General features: G+C 44.5%; 1 protein-coding gene across 6 annotated transcripts in view; it reads left to right on the forward strand.

Annotated features, from left to right (window-relative positions):
• TEX14 (testis expressed 14, intercellular bridge forming factor) overlaps window positions 1-15,993 on the forward strand; it is a 2,253,432-nt gene that overhangs the window by 423,000 nt on the left and 1,814,439 nt on the right. For all 6 annotated transcript variants that reach the window (XM_078679858.1, XM_078679856.1, XM_078679860.1 and 3 more), the window contains one exon: window positions 8,425-8,539. In XM_078679858.1, coding sequence (XP_078535984.1) covers window positions 8,425-8,539 — 115 coding nt within the window. The remainder of the gene's footprint in view (window positions 1-8,424; window positions 8,540-15,993) is intronic.

Genomic DNA, 15,993 nt, shown 5'->3' on the forward strand with positions numbered 1-15,993 from the left:
TACCAAGCATCACCACAGCTCTCTGGCTACATCCTCTAAGTAAATATATATCAACGGCTTCTTCATTAGCTTAAGCTTCCTCTGCCGTGTCCAAAGTTCTGGCCAGTGGACCCGACACATCTAAAAGCTTATCTTGACAAATGTTTAAAGAACTTTCCAGCCCTTTCCTAGGATCCCTGCTAAGGCAAAACAAAAAACAAACAAGATCGAGATGTAAATTTGGAGTTTTGCATACTCTTTCATCTGTGAAAGGCCTAGCGCATTCGGTCCTCAACACTTTTTGCACTTCCCGATCCAAGGGTTTGCAATCCATGATTTAATACATTTTGCAAAGAACGTGGTCCCTAGGCCACCATTCTCCACTTCAAGGGTGCTTAATATGACAGAAGTAAACATGTCTCCTCCAAACGTGTCTTTAATTGTATCATTTGAACATGACCCTTCAATATCTTCACATTCTTCATTAAACTCATCATCCTGATGTACATAAAAAATTCCTTCTTATGGCCTACTCCAGCCATGTTCATCTCCCTATTGAAGTCTTCTAGTGTGCCACCAAGGGCTACCTTTCCATGCACGCCGCTAAGGACACCCTTTCTTTGCATGCAGTGACGCACACCAATATTTATACTGGCAAACAAGTGATCCCTTCCCTTTTTTGCACTACAATGTCCTCTACATGCCATGTCTTTTTTGTTCTCTATCCCAACTTCACCATTTACATCTTCTCCTTCAGAAAGTGAAAAATATTCTTGTCCGCACTCTAACTCGCTTTTCCTTTTCTTCAAAACGCTATCCACAGCCTGCTTTACCTGTTTTCTCAGTTCATGCTGACAAAGCCTCTTCACAACTTCCTCATTTACTATTTCACCTGTAACTGCAAACTCACTTCTCTGCTCCTCTGTCATATTCCCTTAAAATCAATTATTAAAACCTATTTACTACTAGAATACCAACAAACTAGAAAGACGCTGGGGCATATTATCAAGGACCGGTGTTAAAATTATCGCTGTTTTATCGGCATGAAACTGCCGATAAAACGGCGATAATGGGCTTGATAATACAGCCTTGTTATTTCCCATAGAAGCCCATGTTAACACCAGAACATAGGCTTCTATGAGAATGAACAAGGGCGTATTATCAAGCCCATTATCGCCGTTTTATCGGCAGTTTCATGCCGATAAAACTGCGATAATTTTACCACCGGTCCTTGATAATATGCCCCACTGTTCTCTTCCTCAAGCGTAACAATAAAACAAACCTGACAAGAGTTTGTTATCTGCTCAGCAGTTCAACCGCCTCCGCGCTAGCGTGTTTCATGTTTTGCTAACATAAATCAGCCCAATCTAATGACTGCCCTCCTCTTGCGAGAGGTTGCAGGTTATTTAATTACACCCACACACGCTGCACTTGCGCAAACTAATAAGCACTGTCCATGCACATCTGATTTCCTTCCTCGTTCTGTGAGCAATGAAGCTCCAAACCGCGCTCAAGCGCGTATAATCCTGTTATGAGCCGAGTTCAAATGCGGCAACGTACCATCAACAAGCATTTACAATGCAACGGTTTCGCCTTTGCAAAAGTTTGAGCTATTGGCATTGTAAATGACAAACTTTTTATTTATGTGTTGGTTTTGAAAACATAAATAAATGGCATTGTCATTTACAATGGCAATAGCTTAATCTCTCGCAAATGCGAGACCTGGCACATGGAGACACATACCGACTGTCATACAAATAAAAGAACAGGCACACTGACACTGCCACAGATACACATACAGAAGCAAATACACAAAGATGGACTAAGACTTGAGCACAGCGGCAAGAACACACTCGGGCCATCGAAAGTCCCAGTGCACAAACACAGAAACTCAAATGGACGCAAACTGATATTCCCAGTGAAAAGAAAATAACACATTTATCCAGCACACATAACGTTACCAGCCTACGCATTCCAGGACCAGCATACATGAACTTTTATGTGAAGTTCCACCAACCATCCACAAACCTTCGCTCTGTCTCCCTCATCCTTGCGCAGACACCGCAGAATGCCCTCCCTCTCCAACTCCAAACATCACCCTCTCTGATGGACTTCAGGAAGAGACTCAAGAACTGGCTTTTCTACTAAGCCCTGCAACCCAGCACTTGTATACCCTCACGGGTGAGAAGCCATGCTCTCAAAAGTACTGATTGACTGGCTGTGGAATGTGAGAGTGATGCTACAGGGCAGATGAGTGAAGGGGTAGGTGCAGAACCTGAGGAGTAAATAGAGTGGTCAGCTTCTCAAGTGCTGTGTGAGGAGCAGCAGTGGGTGGGAGTAGCAAAACCACAAAAGATAGAATGGGGTACATTTCATCAGCACAACCACAATGAACATGGGGAGCTTCTGGACGTGGCGAGGACAAAATGGTGCGGGCGATCCTCGTCACGCAGCGGAATGTGTTGAGCACAAGGGGGTGGCAGCAACAGTCGGGATCGAGCACAATAAATGCGTAAAGGAGCACAGGATCAGCCCAGCCCAGCAAGAACAGGGCACGGGGGTCACCTGCAAGAACAGGGCATAGGGGCTCCTGCAGAAACAGGGCACGGGGGCTTCTGCAGAAACAGGGCACGGGGGCTCCTGCAAGAACAGGGCATAGGGGCTCCTGCAAGAACAGGGCACGGAGGCACCTGATGAAACCGCGGGGGGAGGGGGGACAGATGGATCGGCAGGAACTACGGAAGTTAGGGCAGCGACAGGAACTCCAGAGGATGCCTTAATGAATCATAAGCAGTCTCCTGGAGGGGGCATGGGGAGACGCATGCAGGAAGCACGAGGAAGTACTTCGAGAAATCATTGGGGCACATATAGGAAGTCAGGAACCTTAAAGGACACCAACAGGAACTGCTGGGGGCACCTTCAGGAACCACCAGGGATGGAGGGGGAGCCTGCAGGAGCCGAAAGAAATCACTGAAATGTACCTGAAGCCGCCATATGGAGTCACCTGAAAGAACCACCTGTGAGCTATCCGCACTATTCGTCGGATGGGTATGTCAGGGGTTGTAAACTCTGAAATCTACCGAACGATCTGTGTGTCGACACCATCTGCACCTCCTCTGAATGATTTGCAATGACAGCACTGCGCAGCAGGCACACTATCCCACCCGGCTATCTCACCGTGACTCCAACTTCCTCTGCCCGTCGTGCTGCTCACAGATGGATCCGGCGGCGGGGGTTATGTGATGTTATGAGGCAGATGCGGAGCCCGGCGTCTTCGGATGTTCTGTGCTATCCAGGGCGGATCGATTAAGTAAGTGTGCTAAGTACATTAACCCAATGCGTTCTCTTAAAGGGACGTGGACTGTATCCTGTCGGCAATAGACAGGTAACCAGGGGCGTAGCTTAGTCAGTAAGATTAGGGAGGTGTGAGCGATTTTCAACAGCCATGCTGGCATTGCATGCTGCAATACGTTATAAGGGAAGCAGTGCAGAAGGGGGGGTTTAAGAGGCGGTGGAAAGGAGCGGAGGGCAGATTTTAAGGGGGTACATTAAATATAATTTCTTGCAGAATAACAAAACAAATAGAGACATTTAAAACATAGACGTGCGTGTGCGTCTGGTTTTGTCTGTGTTTTTAAGTAATAATTCCAGACATACTCCTCATCACACCCGACTGAAAAACCCTTTACCCGACTATTGCCTAGAGAATTGACAGCCCCCCACACCCCTAAAGCTACGCCCCGCGGATCACTGCTGCAGGTGTGCTAAGCCACTGACATACTACGAGGGTTGGAAGCTGTCACTTGCGGATTACACACACACTCCGAACAGGTGCATGGACTCACTAGGTCGTATCACCAAGTTTGGAGCCTGTCATATACAGGTTACCAGAGCCCCCAAGAGATGCAGGAAGCCGCTGAGGTCTCTCAACCAGATCCAGCTGCCCCCCTCGGGTTACATATAATGGATCCCCGCGTCAGACGCCAGGATCCCTCGATCTGTCCCGCACTCTGAATATACAGATCAGCAGCTCTTACCACAGGCTCTCACGCAGCTTGGTGCCACCGACCCGCGGGGCCCGAGGCCGGCTCTGTCGGTGGGGTTGGGTAGCTTGTCCCCACGGTTTGGGGGAGGGAGGGCTAGAAACAGATCGGAACACTCAGTCTCTTTGACACCTCCCGAGATGTAATGCACATCATGCATGACAGGGAATACACTCGAATTTCACCCCAGCTCCTCTAAGCCTTACCCGCCGTTGAAGGTGTATGGGGAGAATCTGTGTTCTACAGGTCCACTGTAGTGATAGTCCGCAATACGCAGACTCTCCTCGTGCCGCGGGATGGACAGCATTGTCTACCTCAGCTAAAACTGTACTCCGGGGCTGCTAACGTGCTGTTCCCAAGCTCTGACACTGCGCTGGATCTACCGCTTAACCCACTGCCGAGGGCTGCTGATGCTGTCTCATTCCAAGATGGCGCGAAAGCGGAAGCGGATATCAGGCTCGGCTTCCTTCCGAAACCGAAGGAAATCTCCAATTATCACTGCTTCAACCAGCGTTAACAACTAACCGCCAGGAGGAGATAACATTAAACTTTTATCTGGACATAGCATAATACAATTATATCAGTCATTTTTTATCCTTTTTAAGAGGCATGCCTATTTTTTATTCATGGAGATATACTCTTTTTGAAGTACAATATTTACTTTACTGCTCGTATTTAAAACAAGAAACAACGGCACAAAAGGGGGGCAGAGGCTTACCTCATGGCCTCGGTAGACGCTGCTCGGAAAGCACAGCGTCCTGTAGGGATTCGGGGGCGTGCTCTCCCCTTCCCATTGGCTGGAAGGTAAAATTCCAGCCAATGGGAAGAGGGGAGGGCGGGACTTAAAAAAAGACCCAGAAACGCCCCCGAATCGCGTCAAGGCGGGCCCTGAACTGAGTGACGCTCCTCTCCTCCAATGGCTGGCCAGCATTTACGAGGCCAGCCAATGCAGGACAGGGGCGTCTTCAGGCGCCCATACTACAGACAAAAGATTTCGGCTCCGCCCACTGCTTACGCAGTGCGACGGTAGCCGAAACCTAAAAAAGGTAACGCATGCCAAATGCCAGCCCTACTATTTAGAAAAAATGCTTTGTTTCACCCTGACAGGAATCGCAACCAAAGCAGTTTATAATACGATAATGTTTGTCACGCTCAAAGCTAAAACGTTGCGTTTTCTCCCTAATTAATCCTGCGTCTCATCCAAAGTACTTTTCTTAAAAATAAAAATGAGTTAACATGAAAATAAAAAACTCACAAAACACCTACGCTTCTATAAATTAGAAGCTGAGGTTAACACAAACAGTTACCTCATGCCCACTTTTTACATACATATATTATTAACATATTAACTTTTAATTTAGCACATGTAATATTTCACATACAACTGAAAAGTACTTATGTCTACTGGAACAGCAATTAAAAGAGGAAGAATGTTCAGTACAGGGGCTATTTATGGACTGGAGCGTTATGGTTCTAGTGTTTTTCATTGTTACAAAGTTATTTAAAGGTGCTGCTGGAGTAGCATTAAAGGATAAAGGGCAAGATGTAGGTAAATTCGACTTTGCTGGTCCTTAATCACGATTTTTGCTGAATCGCTAAATTTAATGTAGGTAGGAATTGCAATACGATTCCTTAATATTCCTTGATTGCGAATCGCAAATTGAGGTTCGCAATCAAGGTATACCATCCCATTCATTCCTATAGGCCAAGAGGCCCATAGGAATGAATAGGATTTGCGCCCACAATTTACGAGTAACCAAGAGTCACTCGCAAATTGTGGGCGCAATTTGAAGGGTGCAGGGTTCCAAAAGGACACCCTGTTGCACCCCTGAAATGTGCAAGTGTGCACATGTGGCACATATACATACCCCTAAGGGCATGAATGTGTGCCACATGGCACTTTTAAAAAAGTGTTTTTTTAAAGGAAATCGCTGATTACCACCAACTTGAAGTTGGTGGTAATTCGCGATTCCTTAAGGCTAAAGTGCACTTTCTTTTGTGCTACTTACATTGCATTTAGATTCCTTAAATGCCATCGCAAAATAAGGAATCACAATTTTTACGATTCTTTATTCTGCTAAATACAGCACACATAGAAAGAGCAAAACAAGGAGAAATACAATTATTTCTCCTTGTTGCGCCAATCTAGCGCCTGCTTTTCTATGGCGTTAGTTTTTGGCTCTGCCTCAGATTTACACATCCTTGCAAATCTGTGACAGTGTAAAAAAGCAATTATTAGTAGAACGCCCACCGCAACATGCCCCTTTTATGCAGATACCTGCGTGAAAGGGTACGATATTTGCAAAGCTGCATTAAGCAATGCAAAGTGGCTTAACACTGCTTTGTAAATTTGGAGCAGGGCTTTGCACCACCATAGCGTCCTAAAATGTGATGCTCTTGTGGTGCATTGCCCTAGTAAATATACCCCTTGGTTGCCGAACTGAGTTGCGTCAATAGATAGTAAATCTACCCCTTAATCTTCAGTTAAAAAGGAAACTTGATGTTGTTGTAGATGGTTCTAAGGAAGCCTGCTTCCTAATTAATAAAGGGACCGTTTTCTTCCCATAATAATTAGTGTCTTAAAAGGTTGCCAACTTCTCTGCTAATGTAATGCTAAGTTTTTTTCTTCGCTTCTAGGTCAGTTGTATATTAGAGACTCTTATTTCAGTAATAGAATCCTACCTGTGTGCTAACTGTGCCTCTCAGGGACTCGTTCGATTCTCAAGCCCTATCCATCTGTGTAATTCTTCTGCCTACATTTAAAAAAAATATATCTTTATTAAATTTTTTATGTTATTCGATACAATAGTCTACAAGCATCCACATATATTTCTCTTCTGTTACAATATCAGTTACACGACAGCGCTACACTTGTAAATCAGGACATTACCGCCTTACTGTTTCCGTGTCGTTTTCATTTGTGGCATGATGGTACGAGTACGTTTATAGGTCGCCTTGGGCTCCTGCTGCCCGCACAGTCTGTCATCTCCAGTGGAGGGCCATGGTAATGGTATATAGTGCATCCTCCTATAGTTGTGTATAGTGATATGTTAAAACAGCAATATATTCATATCAAGGCTATACATGCCTGGCCTCATCATTTAAAGAGAGGCGGGCAATGCTTCATAACCAAGTAGAGCGGTAGACGTGTAGATGGCGAGTTTGTTAGTTTAGATATCAATTTTTAAAAACAAATCAACCACATCTAACAACAATACATACTAAGTCAAAACAAAAGGGGACATCAAATGTCCAAATGTGTATGCATCAAGTGTTCAGTGTGTCAGCTGAGCGTAGTCACAACTAGGTTATCGTGCTGGGATTAGGTGCGGATAGCCACTTCTGCTACCTATGCAAAGACATGTTATTGTTGTATTGCCTTTTTTTAACCTGGGAAAGTGGAATTATTAGGTGCTATTTCTGTACAAGGGAACTGAAGAATATAGGGGCCTCGCCCAGCCTGGCAGTAACAGTTAGAGTGGCGTTTGAAGACAACGTACCACCTACCTCCGAGTGGCTATCTAAGTGTCTGGTCGGCTGCAGTCTGGCGTCAGAGTGTATGAGTTTCCTAAGCATATCATCCCAGGGATGCGCGATGGGATACTTGCGCAGCCCCGCCGTTTCTTCCCTGTGGAGGGTGGCGCTCTCCGCTCGTGCCCAGACTTCAAGGGATTTGACCCAATGCGATATCTCCGGTGGGTCCTTGTGTTTCCACCTCTTAGTTATAAGTCGCTTCGCTGTTATGAAGCCCAGGTCTCAGAATCTGGAGCTCACCTTGTTAGCCTTAGTTCTCTTGTACAACCCCAGGATGCAGGCCTCCCACATAGTAGGTACCTCAGTGTTAGTGTAGTTGGCAAGAATTTCCGATATTGCACGCCAATAGTGTAAAAGTAGAGGGCAAGACCATAGCATGTGTAGAAGATCTTCACCTAGAAGGCGACATCTTGAGCATTCGGAAGTGTTGATATTGAAATACTTATTTATCTTGTCCGGTGAAAGATACGCCCTGTGTAATATGTAAGTTTGAATCGCGTATTTCGTGGTATGTGTGTGGCACAAGCCAAAACGCGTTCTCATTCTGTATCAGTCCAGGGACGGCCTATATCCTCCCATCCGTTATCGGGTCCCTGCCTCTGGGCGTCCCGAGAAGTGGCAGTACCGGGGCATACAGGATTGTGTCCTTTGTGAGGTAAAGGCTCCTCTTATAACATCTATACGCCAGTTCAACGTGAATTTGGGACGGGCGAGGGAATTTCGCTAGCGGGTGAAACGTAATTCTTCTGTCTAAATGACTGCCAATGACTGCAATTGCTTCAGATAACTTAATATGTTCACTTTCTTCAATGCGTTCTATTTTTTTTAGTTCGATTATGTGTTTTATTATTGTTATCTTTCCCGCCAGGTGCATGTCCTGATACAGTAAATTCTTTAGGACAAACAGCTCTTTTCACCGCTGCACTACTAGGTCTTTCTAAGTTAGTTGATGTGCTGTTAGAATTTGGAGCAGATCCTAACCAGTAAGTCTTCTACAATTGTTAAAATATGAATGATATTCTTTTTAGTCTATTTTATTTATGGTACTTTGATATACAATTCTCTAAATTGTTGTGCACATATGGCATACTTTACTGGAAATATGTTAAAAGCCATAAAAATGTACAATTGTTTGTTTAAAATATGCATAACATAAACTCAGAGCAAGAATCTGTAACCACAGTGCCGAATATACATATGACATTTCACTTGCAACAACTATTTCCATGCATGTTCAAGGCCCACCTGGATTTCTTATTGAATACATACATTTATTACTCCAAAGACAGCGGTTCTCATTACTTGCCAGAAAAGGATCGTCAGAACTGTGTTATTGCATTCAACAAATTGTTTAAAAACCCTTTACTGATCGGTTGTAAGTTGAGACAGTCCTCAGCCCCTATGTCTGTGACTGTTCTCCCGGCCGCACTGTTTAATTAAACAAACTGTCCAAAAAATAGAAACAGGTGTAAGGGGCCCATGCCTTGTGGGGCACAGCATGGGGTTACAACTAGTTTAATTTTGAGCATCAAGGAGTGAGCATTCTGTTTGGTACCTTGGGTGGACAGTGTTACTTGCAAGTTTCTTGAAGATTGCCTACAGGCATTACCTGCAGTCTAGGAGGCATATTTACAAGGGGGTATAGCCACCAGAACATCACTTTTAGCAATATTTAGATGAAACCCCCTTACATGCAACACATAGCGTGAAAGGGGCGTGTGTTGCTCCCACCTTAAGATATTTCCTTTGCATCAGACTATTTCAGGAAAGCTTTTCCCTCCCTAGTTGCCAACCAATGCCTCCAAGTGGTGCCATATGGTCTACCCATGACTACTCCTGCAGAAAATGGCATCACTGGTGTATAATAGATGCAAACGTGTCCTCTGATGTCTGTTCCTGTTTTGTCTTCCATCATCGGTGCGTCACTGACAACATTTCCCTCAGATTCTGTGCGACTAGGTCCAATGTATCCACTGAATATTTCAGGATTAGAGCTCTGCTGTAAGTGCCACAATTAGACGTATTTATCAGATCCTCACAACATTTACCTTTTGTTTCTAGAATCCGACAAGACACAGGGGCCTGCAATTCGTATTCCCTGATGAATCCTAGGGCCATTAGGGAACAGAAGCCCAAATAATTTTGCTAAGGCCTGCAGAAATGCGCTAAAGTGCACCTTTTCTCCTACAAGTAGGGTTCCTAAGAGGGAACAATCTCCCAAAAAGGTTTCTGACAAAAATCATTAAAAAATGTGCCATACGAATGAGACATCCTCAACAGGAAATTGTCAGTTCACTTCACAGTGGCCAATTCTGAAGCTGCTGTGTTGTAAGTGAATCTAGGACCCTAGTGCAAATTTTCCCGATTCATGCCCTTATATAGGTACGGATCATCCTATCCTGATATAGGCATAAAAAATCATTACCATATTTAGACTGAGCCTATGCAGCCCAAATATGGCATGGCTACATCCACTATGTTCCAAGAATCAGCAACGATTTCTTAGAGAAACCCGTCTTCAGCAGCTAGGGACATTCCCTTGCCTGAATACTAATTTATCTAGGAAATCATGGAGTTTTCGAAGAACTGAGTCTTCTATGATGTTATTAAGTCCAATCACACGTCAGACTCGGCACCTTCGTAGTATAAATATGCCTAGATTTGCCCAAGCAGACACACGGTGGTTTGGAGCAGATCGACTAACTACTTGCCCGACGCCCTGGAGCAGCAGCAATTGCCGAAGGAAGCCGACCCTCCAGCTGACGCACTGAGAGACTCTGTCTTTTCTCCTGCCGAGAAATCCAGCTCCAGTGTTTCCAGGCTACCCTTGCGGGTTGCTGGGAAATCGAGTCCTGAGAGAGAGATACAAGACCTCCTTCATTGTAAACCAAGGTACGGAGCTGGTTAGACCTTTAGAGAATTCTTGATTAGATTCTTGGCAGAAACTACTAAGCTTAAACTACTCCTCACTTACTTCCTCCCTTGTGCTAGGCTTAGGTCAGGTACACCGGGGTAGGCGTATTTTAGAAGCACCAGTTAAGTACTTTTAGCCATCATTTTAACACTGTATGTATTTTATCCGTTTTAAGGCAAATTATGGCTTAGAAACCATATCATGCTTTTACAGTACTACTTTATAATACTGTTCGTATTATACACTCTGTACTTTATTACCGGTATTACGATTGTAGCAGTACATTTCTTTTGCTTGAGAAAGAAGACTGTTCAATAAATACTTTTATTGAAAACACCCGTCTCTCTATTTTCTCAGCACCTCTAGTGAAACGAAGCATGCACAAATGACTGAGTAAAATAGTTATCTATTGTTTTCCGCGACTCTAGAGATTGATTTCTTATTCTTGGGAAACAAAGTTGTCATGTTTATGCGGTTGTCAGAAACTAATCCCTTCTTGTGAATTCGAGAAAGTTTCTAGTGACCTCTGAGCTAACTGGCACTCACAATTAAGTCTAATAGATTCGGTAGAGACCTAGTCGACCTCAGTCCTACGTCTAAACTACAGGATTTATTATTCCAATGCGTAGAGCCTATTGGAATATAGAAACTACACTACAGCTGAAGAACCAGCTAGAATGTCCTGCTTCATCCCCGACCATCTCAGGTTGAGATTTTCCACCAACCCATAATTGGACATCTTTAGGAAAGCCCTGATACCCTCTGCGCCACTCCTTAACGGCGCCCCAGCTACTTTGGGTCATACGACTCTGGTGGCTCCAACACCAATACTTACTTACTCTTTGCCGCACAGGACTCAGTCTCAGTACCTATAAAGAAGCCATGGTCGGCACCAGTCTCTCTCTATCAGAGACGATGCATGATGTTGCCCCTGATCTTGAACTTGGCGCTGGAGTCAGAATCGTTTCTGGCACGGCCCTCGAGGCCGTCTGAAATTAGCCAAGTGACATAAGAGAAGATCACTGAGGAATATTTCCTTCCTAAGACCTGAAACTTTGCTTACATGAAGCAGTTGTTCGGCTCTGACCTCGAAATGTAGCCATGATTAATAAGGATTATGGATTGAAGGAAAATTATATTCTAAAACTGACAGTCTACGTCCTCGTCTTACTCGGAACCTTGCCTTTATCTTGATTTACAAAATGCCAGTGTTCTGGACAAGTCTGTAGTAGGTGACATCCTTATCCCTCTGGGCCCGATAGATGAAGTATCCTTATTTACTATAGTATAGCTGAAAAAACTCTGGAACCTACTTTGCTCTCTAAGCAAACAAAGTCCAACATTTTGATGAAAGAGCTGTTGCTTCTATTTAACCGTGTTATAACCTCTCTATACTCCCTGGGAAAAGCACTTCTTGGGCCCAGCAGTCCACAGAGGAATTGTCAGATGTCGTAGTCCAACTACAGGTGATCACAAATTTCTGTCCACACATCTGTCAGCAGAGAGCTTGGTAGTTCAGGCTTTGTCTTCGAAATGGAACCCCAATACCTTTCCTACAGCCACTTGGAATCTAAGGGCCTTATTTATGAAGGCCTTGCGCCACCGGTGCGTCACTTTTTCCCATGTTAAAAGTGACGCACCGGTGGCGCAAGACCTTCATAAATAAGGCCCCAAGTCTGTATTATGCAGTTTCAGGCTTCGTACAGTGTTTGCTGCATGCATTTCAGGCGGCCTTGCCTGTGCCTTGTGGGAGTTCGCCAAATTCTTATAATCCCAGATCACATGAAGAAGCCATTTTAGATGCTTCAAAGCAGATCCTGCAGTATGATTTAAATTCAGGTCCGTGGGCACTGCTTTCACACTACGTCATCATGCTTGGATGTTCTCCACTGGCTTTTTAGAAGATACCCAAGTTACACTGATGGATATACCCTTTGATGGCCAGTGGCTTTTGGAGAGATGAATACTCCCTCCTAAAATTGCTCCAAGAATATCAGGGCTGCAGCCTGCTTTCTGGACCTGGCTCCACCAGAGAAGCAATAACTTCAACTATGCAGGAAATTCAGGAGCTGCTCCAGAGTTTAGCTGTCCCCGCAAAAACACCATTGCATTACCATATTCTTTTAGGGTGAGGTCTCCCTCCTATTAGCCAATTGGGAGACAATCACAAAAGACAACAAGATCATAAAACAAATTTTATTTGTCAAAACATCACATATGACGCAGAGCTCTGTGTATCTGCTGCATCAATATACATCAGTCGACTTTGACCATTTTCATGTATTTCCAGGAGAAAATGAAGAGCAATACAAATAAAACAATAACCCTAAAATTGTAGCCCTCCCAACCCCCAGCGCACCGTCGTCCATTCCAGAGCAACACATCATATCAATAACTGCAAATACAGTTTTCCTCTCTTCCTATCCCCTCTCTGGAGCATCCTCCTTACATCAGTGTGCGCCCTCAAGCACAAAATATGATTCTGGAGATCGAGGTCCTTGCCCTGCTGAACAAAATGGCTACTGAGCCAGTGCCTGTGAATAAAAGAGACATGGGAAACTATTCCCTATACTTCTTGGTCACCAGGAAGGATAGCAGTTTAAAACCCACCCTAGATCTCCACGGTCTATACTTTTTCATTAAACAGAAAATTCTTTGTGAAGGTGGTACCCCAGGTACTATTTGAGGAACATTTTCAGTGCTCATTGACTCTTATCCATGACTTGGTGTGAGGAAATGTTCTGCAGCACACATAGAAGTAGCAAATTGTCCTTTTTTAATAATCGTTTATGTGCAGGAAGGGACACCTTCTTGCACATAAACAATCTTTAATGGCTTTTTGCTCTTTCTATATGTGCCCACGGCAACACACATTACACACGACTTTGCTACAAAGGAGTGCGCTGGAAAGCAGCATATTTACAAGGTTGTGTTAAGCCACCCTGTAAATATTGAAAATGCCGCTACTCCGCCAGAATGTCAAAAAAAGAGATACTCCGGTGGCAATAAGGGTTTGTAAATATGCCCTGTGATTTATTATATGGTGTTGTTGTGAAACCTCACCATGTAATGAACTCAGAACACTCTCTTGGGTACCTTCCAGCTCATTTGCCAAACCTTAGCCCTACCCTGGATAGCTGTGGCTTCGAGCAGTCAAGCTTAAACAAAGGAATGAGTGTAATGCAATAAACTGCACGAAAACAAATGAACAAGAAAGAAACATGACTATCAAGAAATCCGACACCATTTTATTAAAATAGGCAGTTTTGTCACAAATTTATATTCACTGGAGGAGAAACTGTAAATCACAACTTTTTAGTCGACTTCAGACAAGCATTGGTAAATTCAACTAACTTTTTCAAGAAAACTTGCATCCAAGGGGTTACTTTATGTGACCAACACTGGCAGGGTCGGGTCAGTGGGATCAACCAGGTCCTATAGGACAGTACTTCAATAAGAAAACAATCTTTAGTCCACTTTCAGTGTCAATGGCAACTTGCCATAGATTCCATTGGAGGGGTTCCTGATGCAAGGTATACAGGATGATGAAGATGCTCAAGGATGCTGTCATTGATGTTCGGGTTGACGGGGGGATTCCTGGGACCACCTCTCGGTCCTCGAACATAGTGGAGTGACTTTGGACCCAGGGGTAAATGTCCCTTAAAGTCCAGATAAACTCTGGCACTGAACCATTTGCCACTGGTCTACTGGTCCCTGGCTACAACAAAACCAGTGGCTCACGGGAAACAACTTTTACAACGCAGAAATTACATCGCACTACCTTTACATAGCAGTCATCCTTTACATCGCATGTCATTACAACGCAGCAATTACAGTGCATGTCACTACAACGCATGTCATTACAATGCATGTCACTACAACGCAGGCATAACATCGCAAATCATTACAACGCATACCATTACAACGCATAGTACCCTTTAACTGTCCGACACTTACCCTACTGTTGCACTCACTGGAGTTAGAATAGTAATTTTTACCCCTATACTATCCAACACTTACCTTAAATGCAATCTAATGGTATGCATTGTAATGTTATCCGTTGTAAGGGTATAATGCGATGTAATGGTATGCTTTGTAAAGGTAGTTTCTGAAAATGCGATGTAATGGCATGCTATGTAAAAGAATGCGTTGTAAAGGATGTTGCGATGTAAAAACTGCATTGTAAAGGCATGCATTGTAAATGTATGCGTTGTAACGTCATACATTCGTGGCTACCTTCTTTTGGTGATAGCTTGTCCACGGGGTGACCAAACTGTACTCCAACTTCTGAGTGGTGGGTCTCGGTCTCCAAGGCTACCATTCATGAGGAGCGACATTCCAGGGAGCTTTGCTACCACTGGCAAGGCATTCTTCCTCACCTTTTGTGGGCCTGGTGCTGCAATAAGGAGTCAGCTACCTCTGTGAGCAAAAGATTGTGTTTGGGATAGTTGCTGGCAGGCATGTGCAGTTATATGTCTTCAGCAATGTGAGTATGGTGTCCAACCTTTGACCATGTGGAGCAATGCTATGAATCAAAACAGAATGTGTCTACACAGATGTGTGTGAGTAGGTATCCAACGTGAAGTTCTGGTGTCACATGTAGGACACCACTTCTGGCCTGCTACCAATTTGGTCATTCCTACTCACAGCCCTATTTAATACACGGACTTGTGCCTATGTTGGGGGGTTGCAAGATTGTCGTTAATGTGCCACCGCTAGTACTCACCTTCACAGTCATCCAACTGGCCATGGGGCTCAGGGTTAAACAAGCACATTGACGCCATTTACCAGGGTGTACCTTCTTGTGCAATCACTGTCCATACATCCATCCATACTTTCATACTTGAGTGAACATAGTCATGATACATCTGTGTGATTTCAAATGTTTTATTCACTTTCTTGTGAGTTCTGGAGCTGGAACTGTACATGGCCATGCCAAGCCCACATTATATGGAAGCCCAGTGGTGGGCCAACCAGAGTCCTTTGGGGATTGAAAAGTGATTTGGAAGAGGGTTAGTGCAGTCTGCAGCAGGATTGCTGTGTACTTGTCAACCAGTCCATGTCAGGGTCCAGGTGTATGTCGCAGAGTGTTCAAGGGGTCAGTGGAAGGTGCTGTCCCAGGGCATGATGCTTAGGGTTGAACCAGGCAGGACAGGTCATACGGCAGTGATGGATGTTTCTACCTCCTTCCTCACATAGTAATTACCATCCACATCTCTGTCCTCTGATACTTCTTCTGTGTCTGGTGTGTCCGGTGTGTGTGGCGGGGTATTGGCTGCATCACTGTGTGCCACTGACACATCAAAGTGCGATGGTGATAGGGCTGCATCACTGTGTGGCACTGACACATCAGGGGTCGGAGATGTGTATGTCGAAGTTCCAGCTGCAGTCATCTGGGACTGGCTTAGTGGCAGCAATGGCAGGATGATGAACTGCAAGGCATGGAAGATCCCAGCTACATCTCGCTGGTGTTCAACCGTGGCAGCCTTACTTCCAGCCTACATCTGCCCCATGGTCTCAATT

This window comes from Lissotriton helveticus, chromosome 3_1 (assembly GCF_964261635.1).
Source record: "Lissotriton helveticus chromosome 3_1, aLisHel1.1, whole genome shotgun sequence".
NCBI classification, from domain to species: Eukaryota; Metazoa; Chordata; class Amphibia; order Caudata; family Salamandridae; genus Lissotriton; species Lissotriton helveticus.